Source organism: Rana temporaria, chromosome 3 (assembly GCF_905171775.1).
Source record: "Rana temporaria chromosome 3, aRanTem1.1, whole genome shotgun sequence".
In the NCBI taxonomy this organism is placed as follows: Eukaryota; Metazoa; Chordata; class Amphibia; order Anura; family Ranidae; genus Rana; species Rana temporaria.
The window spans coordinates 118,787,243-118,805,349 of record NC_053491.1 but is presented as its reverse complement, the minus strand read 5'-3'; the positions used below and the strand labels follow the sequence as shown (position 1 = coordinate 118,805,349).

Below are 18,107 nucleotides of genomic sequence, written 5' to 3'. Positions count from 1 at the left end.
AAAAGATAAAACAGGCACCTCTAAGTGTAGCAATATGGTTACATTTAATGAAGGAACAACATTAAGAAACTCACATGGTCAATGATTAAAACAGGCACATCCATGCTGTCACATATCCTTGCCCTGTATGCTGGTCCCACGGCTGCGGTTAGAGTCAATGGCCACCTGTCGGACGCCTTCCCCATCAGCAACGGCACCCGCCAGGGATGCCCTCTATCCCCCCTGATATACATTCTCTCCCTGGAACCCCTCCTTAACAGGTTAAGAGATAACCCGGATATCCCTGGACTTAGTGTAGGAGGTAGGGAATACAAAGTCGCCGCCTTTGCGGACGACGTCCTCCTTTCCTTGCGACTCCCCAGGATCTCCCTGCCCAACCTCCTCAAGGATCTTGACCACTTTGGCACCCTTTCGAACCTAAAAATTAACCATTCGAAGTCTCAGGCGTTGAATGTCTCCCTCCCCTCTCAGGAGGTGACGCATTGCCAGGATTCTTTCCCTTTTAAGTGGACGCAAGACTCACTAACTTACCTGGGCATCCGAATCCCCTCTAACTTGGCTCATCTATACTCCAAAAACTTCCATCCTGCCCTCCAACAGGCGCAGAAAAGCTTTAAGGATTGGATGGGCTTGAATGTATCTTGGTTTGGCAGATCGGCTCTGGCTAAAATGATAGTCCTGCCTCGCTTGCTCTACCTAATGCAATCGGTGCCCATCTCCCTACCCCCGGGTTTCTTTACATCCTTCAGGAGAGCTTGCTCCACCTTCCTCTGGAGGGGCGCTCAGCCCCGCATAAAATTCTCCCGGCTTACTTTACCCAAATCCTGCGGTGGCATCGGCCTTCCAGACCTTCGGAAATATTACGAGGCATGCCATCTCACGAGGATTGCTGATTGGAACATTCACTCCTCCAAGAAACTCTGGGTCCTCCTTGAGATGAGCTTTTCACAAAGACCCCTGCACTTGTTGCCGTGGTTGCCCACTAAGAACTGGACTCACTCTTTATTAGCTCACCCGCTTATTTACCCCTCGCTCCTCGCATTCCAAAAGGCCTCGGCGCTGGGCCATCCATCTCCCCACCCGAATCCCCTCACATCCTTGCGGGGTAACCCGGACTTCCAACCAGGCTTGTCGACTGATTTTTTAAGCCAGGAATGGCCCTTTGAGGACGTGTTGGCACTTCAGTTCTATTCCGCTGGACGGCTTTTGACCTTTGAAGCGGTACAATCTATCTCTAAGACGGCCTCCCTATCATTCTGGACCTACAGACAGGTCCGACACTTCCTTATGTCCACTGCTGACCAATCACTTTGGTCGCGGCAACTTACGTCCTTTGAATCTCTGTGCCATTGCAGGAAACCACAAAGACATTTGATTTCGCTCTTGTATTCCCTTCTTATAAATGGCCCCTCACATGTTCCTATCCCGTCACAGGCATCGTGGAATAGAGATCTTCAAACAGAATTGACAGGAGAGGAATGGCACACCATTTGTGAATACGCCCACAAGGGCTCTTTGAACGTGGCCATCCAGGAGAATAGCTATAAAATTATCACTAAATGGTACAGGACCCCGTCGCTCCTGCACAAATTCTCCCCTACCATTCCCGACACCTGCTGGAGATGCGGTAAGGAGGTGGGAACTATGCTGCATGTGTGGTGGGATTGTGAGGCCCTCCAGCCCTTTTGGAGGGAGGTCCACGATCTCATCTCACATGTTACAACCTATACATTAGACTACACCCCGTCTCAGTATCTTCTCCACCACACGTCACAAGACTACTTCAAATCCCTGGCCATGCACATGGTCAACGCTGCTAGACTTTGCATCCCCAGACACTGGCGCTCCACCACCGCTCCCACCGTGAGAGAGTGGCTTGCACAAGTCTCCTCAATAAAAGAAATGGAAGAGCTGATTTATGTTTCACAGGACAGAATCCACAAATTCTCCTTTACTTGGGCCTGTTGGAACCACTTTGTGACCACAGACCGCTACCGTCAGTGGGCCTCTTGAATTGCCTGAGGTGGCGACTGCTCCTCCATTCATTATGGGGGGGCCCCGGGGGGCGTCGGGAGCGGATCCACTCGTATCCCCCCTCTCTTCCCCTTCTTACTACGCTTGAATGTTCTGCCCCCCCTCTCTATTCCCCCCTTTCCCCTGACCCCCCCTTTTTTCTCTTTTTCATTTTTTTTTCCCTCTTCCCCCCCTCTACCCCCATGTCCTCCCATCCCCTTTTCCTTTATCTCGTGTCCCTCTCCCCCTGTCGTACTCTTCCTCCTTTCCTTTCTCTATCTTTCCTCCTCCCTCTCTCTCTTTCTTTCTCTCTCCTTCTCCTCTCTCTCTCCTTTCCTCTCCCTCTTTATCTGAGTGACCGCGGATTTGTTATGACACACTACTCCACGCTAGAATGACCTTGAATGGTACTATGCTTCAGTCTCCCCCTACGTACCAGAGTTGGGGGAGAGATTGGGGGGAGGGGAAAAGTAGAATTAAGATCCTCCGCCCTTTGTCGCTTCATTGCATTACATGTACCCTAGTTCGGGTATGGACAGCTCGTTGGTTGTAATGTAATATTGTGTCATGTAGCGTACATGTATGTAACTTTGTCACTCACTGTTATGTGACAAATACTATGTCACTTTTCTTCTTTTTGTATATGGCAATTTGACTCAATAAAAAATTTTATGGAAAAAAAAAAAAAACAGGCACATCCAAGTATGCAGGCATCCGAAGTAAAGCTGTCTGCTTTCAGATCGCTCTACTGCAGGCAGGGCCGGATTAACAATGGGGCTGATGGAGCTGCAGCTCCAGGCCCCTTTCTCAAGATAGGCCCATTTGCCCAAAAAAAATAAAAAAAATAAAATAATTTTTTTTTTTTTTTTAAGATCGAATTTGGGGGGTTGTAGCTCGATGACCAGAGGTCACAGAAACCCTACATTTGGGGGTAGGCATGGGAAGAGCTACCCCACAACTGGTTAAAATATGGGACGGCTATCATTTATGGTTCCGGAGATACGGGCCTGCTTGCACAGCCTGTCAGAAGCTACATTCAGAGCGGCCAATATAAATACAAGCTGACACACTACAGCAGACTGATAGGATCACAGGGCTTATAATAATTATTTGTATATTACTCATGGTAATTAACCCCTTGCCACCCAGGCCAATTCTGACACTTCTCTACTAAATGTAAAAATCATCATTTGTTTCTTGCTAGAAAATTACTCTATGGTGGTCTTTGCACTTTTTATGTTGCAGGGTACAGAGCTGCACGATTCTGGCTAAAATGAGAATTGCAAATTTTTTGCTTAGAAGATAGATCACTATTTTCTCACGATTGTTGCGGCGTAACATCATCTTTCACATAAAAAAAAAAAAAAAATGGGCTAACTTCACTGTTTTGTTTTTATGGTTTTTATTATTCATTGAAGTGGGAAAATGCAGTGTGACATAACATATTGCAGCAATAGCCATTGTATTCCCTAGAGTCTCTGCTAAAATATATATAATGTTTGGCGGTTCCAAGTAATTTTCTAGCAAATAATATTGCTTTTTAACTTAAGAAACAAGTGTTGGACTTTAAATGGTTAAAAAGTTACAGTTACAAAGTTAGTTAGTTACAATGTTTCATTTTGTTTACAAACTTCGCAGACTGCCCAGATTTGTTCTTTACACACAGAAGTTTATCCCTTTGATCTAAGAAGGAAGCGTCAGTTACAATGTTTCCTGTTAAAAACTTGGCAGACTGCCCAGATATTTTCTTTTGACAGCTGAAAGTCTCTCCACTTGTTATATGAAAGAATCAGCAAACTCTGCATTGAAGATCGTCAGGGGGGTTGAATCGAGATCACGATTTTTTTAACGATTAATTGTGCAGCTCTAGCACGGTATTTGCGCAGCAATTTTTTCAAACATGTTTTTTTGGAAAAAAATGTTTCATTCATTAAAAAAACAGTTAGTTAGTTAAGTTAGCACAATTTTTTTGGTATCCTAAGCGATGCTTTACATTTTTTTAGGTTACATGTTTAGAGTTACAGAGGAGGTCTAGTACTAGAATTATTGTTCTCGCTCTAACGATCGTGGCGTATGTAACCTGTGTGTATCTGGCTCTGATACTACCAGTGCCTACCCAGCCACTGACTAGTATCTCTCCCCAGCCTGTCCCCACACACCCTCTCACCTGCTGACCTGTGGATGGGGGAATCACTCCTGCAGTGTTATTGTGTTCTGCCAGTGCGTACAATGATCAGTGTTGCTAACTTTAGCTGGCAGCACTGATTGTTTTAAGAAAAAAAAACAGGCTGGTTGTACTCAAGTTGATTAATAGATTGACTTGTGTAAAACCAGCTAGCCCATACATTGATTGACTATGGCTGGTCTCTGCATAATTGGCGTAATTTCAATCCATGTATAACCCGCTTAACCACTACTCAGTCCCTAAATATCCTTCCACTCCTGTACATAGTGCTCACTGTCATACTCTCCACACTCCTCTCCTGTACATAGTGCCCACTGTCATACTCTCCACACTTCTCTCCTATACATAGTACCCACTGTCATACCCTACACACTCCTCTCCTGTACATAGTGCCCACTGTCATACCCTCCACACTCCTCTCCTATACATAGCGCCCACTGTCATACCCTTCACACTCCTCTCCTGTACATAGTGCCTGCTGTCATACACTTCCCTCCTGTACTTAGTGCCCACTGTCGCACCCTCCACACTCCTCTCCTGTACATACTGCTCACTGTCATACCCTCCACACTCCTCTCCTATACATAGTGCTCACTGTCATACCCTCCACACTCCTCTCCTATACATAGTGTTCACTGTCATACCCTCCACACTCCTCTCCTATACATAGAGCCCACTATCATACCGTCTACATTCCTCTCCTGTACATACTGCCCACTGTCATACCCTCCACACTCCTCTCCTGTACATACTGCCCCATCATACCCTCCACACTTCTCTCTGGTAAGTACTACCCTCTGTCATACCCCCTCACTCTTCCTGTACATACTGCCCATTGTCATACCCTTCACACTCCTCTCCTGTACATAGTGCTTTTTTCCGTACCCTTTGTACTCCTCTCCTGTACATAGTGCCCACTGTTAGACCCTCCACATTCCTCTCCCTCACCTGCACATACTTCCCACTTATATACCGTCCATACTCCTCCCCTATGTCGCTTACCCACAAAAACAGTTCTTTAAAATTATACTGAATATCCTCAATGTTACCAGCTCTAGAATAGACACACTTTTGTTAGTTCAACTAAAGGAAATATCAGTTCTCATATTTGTTCTGCCCCATTATTAGTACTCATTTAATTTTGTGATTACTACTATGATGTATAGAGGAACATCGGGGATCTCAGCTACTCTAAATATAGCACTTATATAAAAAAGTGGCCCTGAAAATATTTTTTAAATGTTGGCAACTATGCACTTAGGCACTGCCCAAGGGCCACTGGGTCAGTAGGGGCCCCATGAGAGGCTCCTGGGATCCTGTGATAATAAAGCGGTAGTAAACTTTCCTGACATTACTACTTTTTAGAGGCCCTGGGGTAGGTTATGCCACAACGTACAAGTATGCACAGCATATTAGCACATTAGTGTACACTTCAATTTTCAGACTGAGCCCTCCAGTGCTGCGATGAATCAGGCGGGGCCTGGACACTTCCATCTTCACCCGGTCTTCCTTCTGGGTTCTGTGCCTTTGGTCACTTTCCTTGGCTGGGTCTGCGTTCATGTCATTCCCACGCATTTATTTATTATTTATTACACCCCATTCACACCTCCGCGACAAAACGCCCGACGCCGGCCGCTGGAGGGGAGAATTCCCATTGCGGTCTATGAGATGGTTCACATCTCATAGACGCCGTACTCCTGCGGCATGAAAAAAAGTCCCGGACCCTTTTTTTCAGGCAGCATTGGCGTTCGGCCATACAAAGCAATAGGAAGGATTTGTAAAAAAAAAAGTTACACTATTCGCGGCAAAATACGCCGCGTACGCGGCATTACTTGTCGCGGAGGTGTGAATGCAGCCTAAAAGGCCCCACCAAAATCCTCAGCACCAGGCCCATGATGTTCTTAATCTGGCCCTGGGAATCGGGCAGTGAAGCCGACACGCTTCACTTCCTGATTCCCTCACTGAGGATGGCGGTGGGGGCAGCAGATAGACGAGCGATTGGTAGTCTTCTGCTGCAGATGTCGCTGCACTCCAGGACAGGTAAGTGTCCATATATTAAAAGTCAGCAGCTGCAGTATTTGTAGCTGCTGGCTTTTAATATTTTTTAAACGGCGGAGCTCCGATAAACGCCGGTATATTATTACTATTTTTTTATAAAAAATAAAATCTGGAGATAACTATTACCATGTACCACCAAATGTAGGAACAAAACAAAGTATATTCTACCTGATGGAATAACCAGTTGCAATATGTCCGCTCTGCCTAACAATTACCAGAGCTGTAAGCTGTTTTCAGGTAATAAGGTTACTTTTCTGTCACCATTCATGTACAGCTATGACCTTCATATGACCAGACTTGGCCACGTACACAAGGTTACACGGTTCCAGTCAGCTGCTGCTGAATCCCCCCACTCACACGGAGAACATACACTGTACAACAGCATCCTCAGTTTTATTAGCGCTCAGTCCCGCCTCATCAGCTGCAGCCAATGACAAGCTCTGTCGCCATCCTAGCCTTCTCCTAATGCCGGCACCGCGGTGTATGTCGTGAGTTGTAGTTCTCCCTACCGTACACACTGGCAAAGGTTCGCTGTGCCTGTGCTCCGCAGAGACTACAGCTCCCAGAATGCAGTGCGCTCAGAGCGGACGTGTCGGCTTCTCAGGCTCGGTGTAGAGGACGGAGGAGTGGATTGGACTGGTTGCCGTGGAGAGGGGTCGTCTGTCACCATGCACCCGGCTGTAGCTGTGGGTTTAGTGTTCGGCGGCTGTTGCAGTAATGTGGTGTTTTTAGAGCTATTAGCCAGGTGAGAGCTTGTCATTAGAATGATAAGAGTGGAGTGGTGTGTGTTCATTCATTCCTCCTCTGGGTCGGAGCTTCTGTTCACATTGGGAAGCTGAGACTATTCTACAGGGACAGGCAGTGGGGACACGATAGGGGGTAATAAGAGGGGGTGATGATAGTTGTGGGGACATGTGTTTGCTGGATTTCTCTAACAGGACAGTGTAACCATACAGGTCATGGGGGAGGGGATTAACACTGATCGCCACATTTAAAGTGGTTGTAAACCCAAAGAATAAAAATAAACCTACAAGACAATGGCATAATGAGCTAGTATGCATCGCATACTAGCTCATTATGAAATACCTTAGATCAAAGCTGGTGCAGCAGTCCCCTACATCGCTGTGACCGACGACATGTCGCCCGAATGTTATTTCCGGGTTCGCAGGCTCTGACGCGATTGGCCTGAGCAATAACATCACACATGCGTGTGAGAGCCGCCAGTCGTGGCACGTCAGCTGAAGCAACGGCATGAAGGAGCGCGCATGTGCCAATGATGTCGGCTCATGCTGATACAGTGGATATCTCCTAAATCGTGTAGATTTAGAAAATATCCACAGTACCTACAGGTAAGCCGTATTATAGGCTTGCCTGTAGTGAAACATGGTTTGTAAGGGTTTACAACCACTTTTAATGTCCCTTTTAATTGCTTTCCCACGTCCTATAGTAACATGACAGCTAAAAGAAAGAAAGTTACCGCTCCAGGTGGGTTGTGTTAGGATGATCAGTATGGTCTCAGGAGATCAAGGGTGCTGGCAATGCACAAGGCAACAAATGGAAAAAGAAAATATGGACAGAGAGAGCAACACAATAATAAACATTGAATAGAAGCCATTCATTGCATACAATTGCCATTTGATTTGTTGTGATTGGTGACAGCGATCACATGGTACCAGCAGTGGCCTGGTACACTGACTGTGTTGGGTGGACACAAAGGATGAAAGATCGCACAAGAGTGCGGCCGGTGGAGTGCATGCTAGGTGCGATCCTGGGAGGACGTCGTATATCAAACACCCGCAACCAGAAAGCTCCCACTCAGCTGTCATGTTGGAAAAAGAAAATATGGACAGCCGCACTCCAGAAAACCTTGATGGTTGTCTTTATTTAAAAAAGGAAAAATGCACTACAAGTCACAGCACACTACACGGGAGTAAAACAGCTGACGCGTTTCGCACTATGATTAAGCACTCATTTTATAGTGCGAAACACGTCAACTGTTTTACTCCCGTGTAGTGTGCTGTGACTTGTAGTGCATTTTTCCTTTTTTAAATAAACATAACCATCAAGGTTTTTTGGAGTGCGGCTGTCCATATTGTCCTTTTCAAACATGACAGCTAAGTGGGAGCTTTCTGGTTGCGGGTGTTTGATATACGACGTCCTCCCAGGATCGCACCTAGCATGCACTCCACGGGCCGCGCTCTTGTGCGATCTTTCATCCTTTGTGTCCACCTAACACAGTCAGTGTACCAGGCCACTGCTGGTACCATGTGATCGCTGTCACCAATCACAACAAATCAAATGGCAATTGTATGCAATGAATGGCTTCTATTCAATGTTTATTATTGTGTTGCTCTCTCTGATTAGTCACAGTGATCACATGGTACATACTGGGCTAATCACAGCCAACATGTACCATGTGCTAAGCTGTGGCCAATCACAGCTAATAACAATAGTACTCAAAGAATGGATACCATTCATAAAAATAAAAAAAAGGATTGCGTATAACCGTTATTTTGACTGTTAAAAGCAATCACACTACTGCTCTGGTCACAGTATGTAAAAAAAAAAAAAAAATGTTTTAAAAAGTTATTTTATTTTTACATACTGTCACCAGTCAGTGTCCCGGATTACCACTAAGGATGAGCTCCGTTGTGTTCGCAAACCCCACGTGCAGAGAAAGTCGGCGCTGCGCTAATCAAGGCAGTGAGATATTTGCCGATCTCTGCAGCCACGCATCGCGATAATGTCTCACTTCCTGTGATTAGCTCAGCGCCGTGCCGACTTCCTTGCGGGCTCTGCACGTGTGGTTTGCGAACGCGCCAGAGCTAATCCTTAATTACCACCACACCAGTAATGCCTGGTACACACGAGATTATCGGATGATTGTCCGTTTATGTTTTTGTATGCTAATCTCATAGCGAAAATAAAGTGTTTACTAAAGGTACAAAAATATTTGTATGACAGAATTAAAATTTGAACGTGATGTAATGTGTTGTAGTGTATTTGTATTGTAATTTCGGACAACTATACTGATTAAATGAAAATCGTGCGATCGGGTATCGTACAAGAAAAATGTTTGTGCGTGTCCCATCGAATAATGAACTGTCGTGATCGGTACTCGAAAGCTGTATGCTAATGATCAGATTATCGTATGATCGTATCGAAAGTGGTATTTTGTGTACGATTTTCTGATCATGTGTATAGGTCATTAGGTGATGAAGCTGTACTGCACTGGTGATGGTATGTTAAAAAAATAATATATATATTTTTTTTAGTTGTTATGAAAAATTTCAACTTCAATAAACTCGCCATACCTCTTACTGAAAACTTTGGACTGTCTCCATAAGAAAAAGGAGTAATTTGGGGGGTATTTGTACTCTCCTGACATTTTTGGGCCTCAAGAAATGAGAGCCTTCCTAACATCATGATTGATCAATTTTCAGTTATATACACCATAGTTTGTGGACTCTATGGCCCCGTTCACAACTATGCGAATTGGTTGCGGCTTGCACCGCATCCAATTGGCATAACATTTTAAAATGCATTGATTTTAATGAGGCTGGTTCACATATGTGCGATGCATTCGCACTGCGCATTGCCCAAACAAAGTGTTTGTTTTTTAGGCATTGCGGTGTGAGTTGTCTGCACATTATCTTCTATGGGAAAGCGTTCTGTTCTGAACAGGAATTCTCTCCCTGCTCACTACACTCCCCCCCCCCCTCCCCCGTCTCTCAGGTCAGCAAATCCGCAGCTACAACGCACACAAACTGCTCTGTTATCGCAGAGAAAACAGAGCTGGAATTCACACCGCACAAGTGTGAACCCAGCCTATAACTTTCCTACAGACCAAATAATATACACCAGTTTGGGTTATTTTCACCAAAGAAATGTAGCAAAATACATTTCGGTCAAAATTTATGAGGAAAGATATATATATTTTTTTTTTTAAAGTTAAAACAGAAACAAAGAGAGAACAGTGGGCATTACATTAACACCAAAATAAAGCTCTATTTGTGTGGGGGAAAAAAAGATAAAAATTGTGATATGGGTACAGTGTTGTATGACTGAGTAATTATCATTTGACGTGTGACAGCGCTGAAAGCTGAAAATTGGTCTGGTCAGGAAGTGTGTATAAGTTTCAGGTATTGAAGTGGATAAACGGTTCATTCCAGCCAAGCTGGCCCAAACAAACTGTTCACTGCACTAACAAGTGTGTTCGCTTGGCGGGTTGTACAACCTGAATGCTACATCAAATATACAGCACCGTGTTCCAGCAGTGGAATGGGAACTGCCCTTCTTACTTCCGGAACAGAATAGTTGGGTTGATCACCACTCAGCCATTCACAGGTAGCTTTGTATTCTATGAATGAATACCAAAAAACTTCTGATTAGCAGAGGCAGATGGATGATGTCACAATCTCCACCTCGGGAAGAATAAATACCAAGCTGGCCTAAGCAAACTATTTTAATTACAAAACGATACAGCGGCTGTGTGTGCTGTCATATACTGTGCAAGCATTGGCTACATACAGTAAGCAGTGCTTGTTCTGCCAGCAGTACGGACGACTTCTTATCTGCTTATGGAATTAAAGAGTCGGGCTAAGTGAATATTTTCTATTCTGGGGAAACCTTTTATCTTTAAGGCTTCATTTCCACTGGCGTTTTTACAGCCACTGTTGTTAGGCTTTTTTACAGCTTAAAAACGCCTGTCCATGTTTATTTTGTAAAAAAAAAAAAAAAAAAAATTTTTTTTTTGTGAGCTGCAGCTTTAAAAATGCCGCAGTCGCGTTTTTGAGCGTTTTTGAGCGTTTTCGAGCGTTTTTTAACGTCTGGCGTTTTTACAGCTCTACTCTGGAGCTTCAGAACGCCCTGGTCCCGCGTTTTTTTTACAGCTCAAAAACGTCTATGCCACTTGCAGCTCAAAAACGCCTATGTGGGAATGAAGCCATAGAATAACATGGACAGGCGTTTTTAAGCTGTAAAAAACGCTCAGAAACGTGGCTGTAAAAACGCCAGTGGAAATGAGGCCTATCAGTGAATACAAGGCTTCCTCTGATTGGCCGAACTGGAGAGGCGGGCATATGACATCACACTTACTCTACGTTTGATCTAATGGTGACATTTATCTTACTAGTATCCTTTTCATACATTAATTCAGAACTTTAGCGAATGACAAACATTGTGTCATCTCCTTTATTACTGATGTCTAAATATTCTTTGTTCCTACTGTTATACAGTCCTAGACGTTCAACTATTTACTTACAAAGCAACAGTAGTTGTCAAGTATTGCTACATTGTTTCACCAGCTTGTATTGCTAATGTGCTATAAGTTATTATTTTGTACTTGTTCTTTTATTCTCTTTTAGGGCCCCTTCACAATACTGTGGAGCTTTATGGCATGTGCATTATGCTGTACGTTGCATTAAAGTGGCTGTAAACCCTCTCCTTTACCCAGTGAAGTAAACAGCCTCAGATGATACACAGAGATTAAACAAATCTCCATACATAAGTTTTACATGTATATCTGCTGTCTTCAGCTTTCTATATTCTTTAGAAAGTGAACATCATGTTAGAGATTTTCTCTTCCTGTTCAGCACTGGGAGTGGATTCTTGGCATACAGCCAAGACAGCTGATTGGAGGAAAGGCACACACCCCTCCCCCTCCACATAGGCAGAGACTTGCAGAGCTGTGCTGTGACAAGGCAATCTCTCTGCTAATCTATTTTTAGCAACCTCTCTCAAGACAAATTTCAGGCTGGTTTTCATTTTTAATGACGGAAAACTTGTCAGGCTGATAACAGAGCAACGAAACAGCAGAAAGACTCAGGGCTTTGGAGAGAGGTAAGAAAACACTACAGGTATGTGTGCTTGGGTCAAATGTAATGAATCAGGTTTACATCCACTTTAAGGCAGTTCATTTAATTAAAAGGGCTGATTAATGCACCAAAACCGTAGATGTAGCACCTACATGCCCACAATGCACATCAGAATGTTGCTGAGCTGCAGTGTATGTCTGTTGGCAAGATGTAGTGTGTTACTGCAGCGCAATACATTTTACATTTTTTTTTTTCTCTCTTTTCAGGAGGTATCCAGGATGTGGAAATATAGTAACGTTTGCACAGTTTTTATTTATAGCAATAGAAGGCTTTATCTTTCAGGCAGACTTTGGAAGAAAGCGTCCTGCCATACCATTAAGGTATAGTGGATTTGTGGGTCCTGAACAGCACATTTTTTATTTATGCAATATTGAATCATACCTAACGTATTTTTTCTTTCTTGTTAAAGGTATTATGTTATCATGGTGGCCATGTTTTTTACAGTCAGCGTGGTGAATAATTATGCACTCAACCTCAATATTTCTATGCCACTACACATGATCTTTAGATCGGTGAGTAGAACACTTGCACCTTACATTTTGCTCAAGGTAAAAATGAAAGCATGTGAATTGGCACAAAAAGAAACACCTGTTCAGTACACCTCTCTGATACATGCATACTTCTCCATGTTTTTACCACCTCAAGACCCCCGTCATACCTGAGCATACTGGAATTGCAGCAAAACGCAGGACGCGTTTGCAGTGCCATTTTTCTTTATCGTTACATCACGGGACACAGAGCGGCATTCATTACTATATGGGTTATATGGAGTACCTTCAGGTGATAGACACTGGCAATCTCAAACAGGAAATGCCCCTCCCTATATAACCCCCTCCCATAGGAGGAGTACCTCAGTTTTTACGCCAGTGTCTTAGGTGTTAGTCATGGTTTAGCTTGCCTCCGCATCCTTGGGATTAGGTGAGCTAACCGGTTCTGTCCAAAGGCCTCAGCGCTAAAGTGGTCAGTAACCGGACCCCAAACCCTTGGGGTATAGCCCATAATGCTTTTCTTTTTAGAGAGCTGGACCCTGGGCCCAGAACTTAGAAACCTTTGGGTGCCTAATGTTTTCTGTTGCCAGAGTGCTATATGGGCCCAGGACAGTGGATCCTTCATAGGAACCCAGGGCCTGAAGGTCTAGACATCCCCACCGAGATGGGGGAAGATTGGGCCTCTTGCTTGGCAAAGTCCTGCGGCATGGAGCAGGTAAGTGAGGGGAAAACTTTCGGAACTTGGTTCTTAGCAGGTTTTTTCTGGGGGGTCACAGGGGACATGCCTAAAGTTATGCGCTGCATCTGGCAAACTAGTCACATATCATAAAGATAGGATGGCTCTATGTGTATTATTCCCCATAAAATGTGACCTCCCTTGTAGTGTTGGAAAAGCTTGAGTGGGGCCTGTGTGATATAAAACTATATGTGTGTGTCAGAGAGCTGTGCTTACCTGCAAGCCTCCAGGCGATGCTCCATTCAGTCTTCCTCCTCAGAGCCTGCAAAGCAGGCAAAACGCTGACCTCCTCGTGGTTCCAGGCTGCAGGCTGCAGTTTGCTGGAGCTGAGAGGTCCCTTCCCCCCAACCCCCCCCCCCCTGTCGGCGGGCGCGCGCGGCGCGCGTTCACGTATTATAGGCGCAATTGGCGCCGTTTAGCTGGGGGGGAAGGGCGGGTCAGTAGCTTAAGGAAGGGGCGGCCCTTCCTTGTTTGTTCCATACAGCTCATTCAATACTTTGGAACTGGGGAGGAAAGACCAGAGCGGAGCACGGGGCGCCGAGGACACAGTGGCCAGAAAGAATATTGCAGTCTTCAGAAGACTGTTTTCAAGCCTAGGAATAGGCTGTTTCTTTTCCATCTCATAGTTTTTCTTGCAATACTACTCAGGGGGACAGAATGTTTTTTCTTTCCTGGATTTAAAAAAAAAAAAAAAAAAAAAAAGTCATCTAGGGGAGAGGAAGCATTTTTTTTTATCCCCCAAACAGGTGTTTGGGCAATTAACTATTTATAGTCCCAAGTACCAATAAGCTAGCAGGTGTACCTCGGTATTGTACCATGGCATCCGGGTCAGAGGGTACAAGAGGTGGGGATTCCCCCAGAGAGTCTGAGGTCTCGGACAAAATTATGCCGCTGCTTTCCCCACAGGGAGCCTTGGGGCCATCGGGATCTGGGGCTGGAGCTGACGCGGGTCAGTCCAACCCTAAGACGGTCACTGACGAGGTATTACTCACCTCTTTAAAAGAGATGGAGAAAAGAATGGGAAAAATGATAGCCGCAGCTATGCGGGGCAGTAAACGGAGTAGATCTCCGTCGCCCGAGCGCGGACCCTCAGAAGAGGAGGTCCTTTCCTCAGGGGAATTGGACGACCTCTTGGACAAGGACCAAGTAGGTTCAGGGATCGAAGATCCGGATACAGAGGAGTCTGGGGCAGTCTCCCTGAGGGAGAGCTGGTGGATTCAAGGATTAACGGACTTGGTCCATAAGGCATTCAACTTGCCAGTACCAGATCTCCAGGTATCGACGGTTTCAGCTTTGGGCTCACTGAGGGCGCCTCAAAGCAAGGCTGTGTTTCCGATCCATCCTCTATTAGAGGGAGTTTTGTTCCAAGATTGGAACAAGCCAGATAAAATCTTCTTACCACCTAAAAGATTTTCTGTCCTATATCCTATGGAAGATAAATTTTCCAAAAGATGGGCTACCCCTGCAGTGGACGCAGCCATCTCATGTGTTAACAAATCGTTAACATGCCCTGTAGAAAACATACAGGTGTTCAAGGATCCAGTTGATAAACGCTTGGAAGCACTACTTAAGAACTCCTTCACTACTGCAGGGGCAGTAGTACAGCCAGCTGTGGCTGCGATTGGGGTCGCTCAAGCATTATCGGATCAATTTAAGCAGATGCTTAAACTTATTCCTGCCCAGCAGGCAGAAGAATTTTCGGACGTCCCTAAGGCCATATGTTTTACGGTAGACGCAATTAAGGATTCTATCCAGCAAGCGTCACGTTTATCGTTATTCCTTGTCCATATGAGAAGACTCTTATGGTTAAAAAGCTGGGAGGCTGAGCCCCCATGCAAGAAGCTCCTGGTAGGGTTCCCCTTCCATGGAGGACGACTCTTCGGAGAAGACCTAGATAAATACATTCAGACCATTTCAAACGGCAAGAGTACTCTCTTGCCAACTAAGAAGAAGTTGCAGGGGCCTGTGTTTAAACGACAGTATTCCCCTGGGCAGGGGCCCTCTAATGCCAAGCAGTATCGACGGCCTCCTGCGAAAGCAAACTTCGGCTTCAACAGCAAGTCACAAGGACAGGCTGCTAGAGGCAGAAAGCAGTGGTTTCGCAAACCAGCAAAACCAGCCCCCAAGTCGACCTTATGAAGGGGCGCCCCCACCCACGAAGGTGGGGGGAAGGCTGCGACTCTTTTCAGAGATTTGGGAAGCCAGCATTCCCGACGAGTGGGTACGGTCTTCCGTGGCCACGGGCTACAAATTAGATTTCCTAAAGTTTCCTCCTCCTCATTTCCAGGAGTCGAGGATTCCAAACGATCCGGAGAAGGGAGCCGCATTAAGATCGGCATTAGATCATCTACTTTCCCAGGAAGTAATAGTAGAGGTACCAGTCCTGGAACAGGGGCTGGGTTTCTACTCCAACCTATTCATCATCCCAAAGTCCAATGGAGATGTCAGGCCAATTTTGGACCTAAAGATGGTAAATGCATACTTAAAAGTCCGCTCATTTCGGATGGAATCCGTGCGGTCAGCAGCTGCCACACTCCAAAAGGACGACTTCATGGCGTCCATAGACATAAAGGATGCCTACCTTCATGTTCCAATTTATCAGCCACATCAAAGATATCTACGCTTCATGGTGGCTTCGCGTCATTTCCAATTCGTGGCGCTTCCCTTCGGGTTGGCTACGGCCCCCCGGGTGTTCACGAAGGTCCTAGCTCCAATCCTAGCCAAGCTAAGGATCCAAGGGGTCACGATCCTAGCATACCTGGACGACCTCCTAGTCATAGACCACTCGTCTCCCGGCTTGGAGCGAGCAGTGGCCCTCACGGTCCAATACCTCGAGAGGTTCGGCTGGGTCCTAAATCGAGAAAAGTCAGCTTTCCTGCCCACAAGGCAGTTGGAATATCTCGGCATGAGATTAGACACAGAACAACAAAGAGTGTTCCTACCTCTGAGGAAGGTCAAAGCCATCAAGGAATTAATCCTACTGGTTCTAAGCAAGAAAGAACCGACTATTCGCCTAAGTATGAGGTTACTAGGCAAGATGGTGGCCACATTCGAGGCGGTACCATACGCCCAGAGCCACACTCGCATCCTGCAGGCAGCCATCCTGTCAGCATGGAGCAGAAGGCCACAGGCCTTGGATATCCCGTTGCCGCTCTCATCAAGAGTCCGACAAAGTCTGTGTTGGTGGTTAGACCCTCAGAATCTACTGAAGGGGAAGTCTTTCAGCCCAGTGGCTTGGAAGATAGTGACCACAGACGCCAGCCTGACGGGCTGGGGAGCAATTTTGGATGGTTGCACTCGCCAAGGTACTTGGGCAAAGCCAGAGAAGCAGTTGCCCATCAACATCTTGGAGCTCAGAGCTGCTCGACTAGCCCTCAGGGCTTGGACGTCAAAATTGCAGGGGTTCCCGGTGAGAATTCAATCAGACAATGCCACGGCCGTGGCATACATAAATCACCAAGGGGGAACCAGGAGTCAAGCCGCTCAGAGAGAGGTGAGCTTGATCCTCCTATGGGCAGAGGCTCATGTGCCCTGCATATCGGCAATATTCATTCCAGGAGTGGACAATTTTCAGGCGGACTTCTTAAGCCGCCAGACTCTATGGCCGGGGGAATGGTCTCTGCATCCACAAGTCTTTCAAGCACTCTGCCAAAGATGGGGAGTGCCGGACGTGGATATCATGGCATCGAGACTCAACAAGAAGCTAGACAGGTTCATGTCCCGCTCAAGGGATCCGATGGCCTGCGGAACCGATGCGCTGGTTTGCCCTTGGCATCAGTTCAAACTTCTTTATGCGTTTCCCCCGCTCCAGTTACTACCCCGCCTGCTACGCAGGATCAGGGTGGAGCACATACCAGTTATCCTGGTAGCTCCAGCATGGCCCAGAAGGGCATGGTACTCACTAATCCTAAGGATGGTAGTGGGAGACCCTTGGACTCTGCCTCTAAGGCCAGACCTGCTATCGCAAGGTCCGATCCTCCACCCTGCCTTACGGCATCTAAATTTGACGGCCTGGAAGCTGAATCCCTGATTCTCAGGGGTAGAGGTCTGTCTCAGAAAGTAATCTCTACCCTAATCAGAGCCAGGAAACCGGTCTCTAGGGTGATTTATCACAGGGTCTGGAAGGCCTATGTAGGCTGGTGTGAGTCCAAGCTGTGGCCTCCTCGCAAGTTCACCATTGATAGAGTTTTAAGTTTTCTCCAGCTAGGAGTGGATAAAGGATTGGCATTAAGCACAATCAAAGGACAGATTTCGGCTCTGTCAGTGTGGTTTCAGCGGCCGCTGGCCACCCACTTGCTGGTTAAGACCTTCCTTCAAGGGGTCTTACGTATTAAACCTCCAGTTAAATCCCCGCTTTGTCCGTGGGATTTAAATCTTGTTCTGTCAAGTTTACAGAAACAACCGTTTGAGCCGTTGGCTGAAATTCCTTTGGTTTTACTGACAAGGAAGTTAGTATTTTTGGTTGCCATAGTTTCCGCAAGAAGAGTTTCAGAACTGGCGGCCTTATCCTGTAAGGAACCATATCTTATTTTTCACAAGGACAGGGTCGTTCTCCGCCCTCATCCTTCCTTCCTACCGAAGGTTATATCCAGTTTTCATTTGAACCAGGATTTGGTATTACCATCCTTCTTCCCTAAACCTACTTCCAGAAAGGAAGGGTTGCTGCATACCTTGGATATTGTCAGGGCCATGAAGGCCTATCTTAAAGCTACAAAGAAGATCCGGAAAACAGATGTGCTGTTCATTCTACT

At 45.9% G+C, this 18,107-nt stretch overlaps 1 protein-coding gene across 1 annotated transcript in view; it reads left to right on the top strand.

The window, feature by feature from the left end:
* Positions 1 to 6,781: 6,781 nt before the first annotated feature.
* The window catches only part of SLC35B4 (solute carrier family 35 member B4), a 51,073-nt gene continuing 39,747 nt past the window's right edge, over positions 6,782 to 18,107 (top strand). Inside the window, exons 1-3 of the mRNA XM_040343315.1 lie at positions 6,782 to 7,001; positions 12,339 to 12,452; positions 12,542 to 12,644. Of these exons, the coding sequence (XP_040199249.1) occupies positions 6,925 to 7,001; positions 12,339 to 12,452; positions 12,542 to 12,644 (294 nt within the window). The 5' untranslated portion in view covers positions 6,782 to 6,924. The remainder of the gene's footprint in view (positions 7,002 to 12,338; positions 12,453 to 12,541; positions 12,645 to 18,107) is intronic.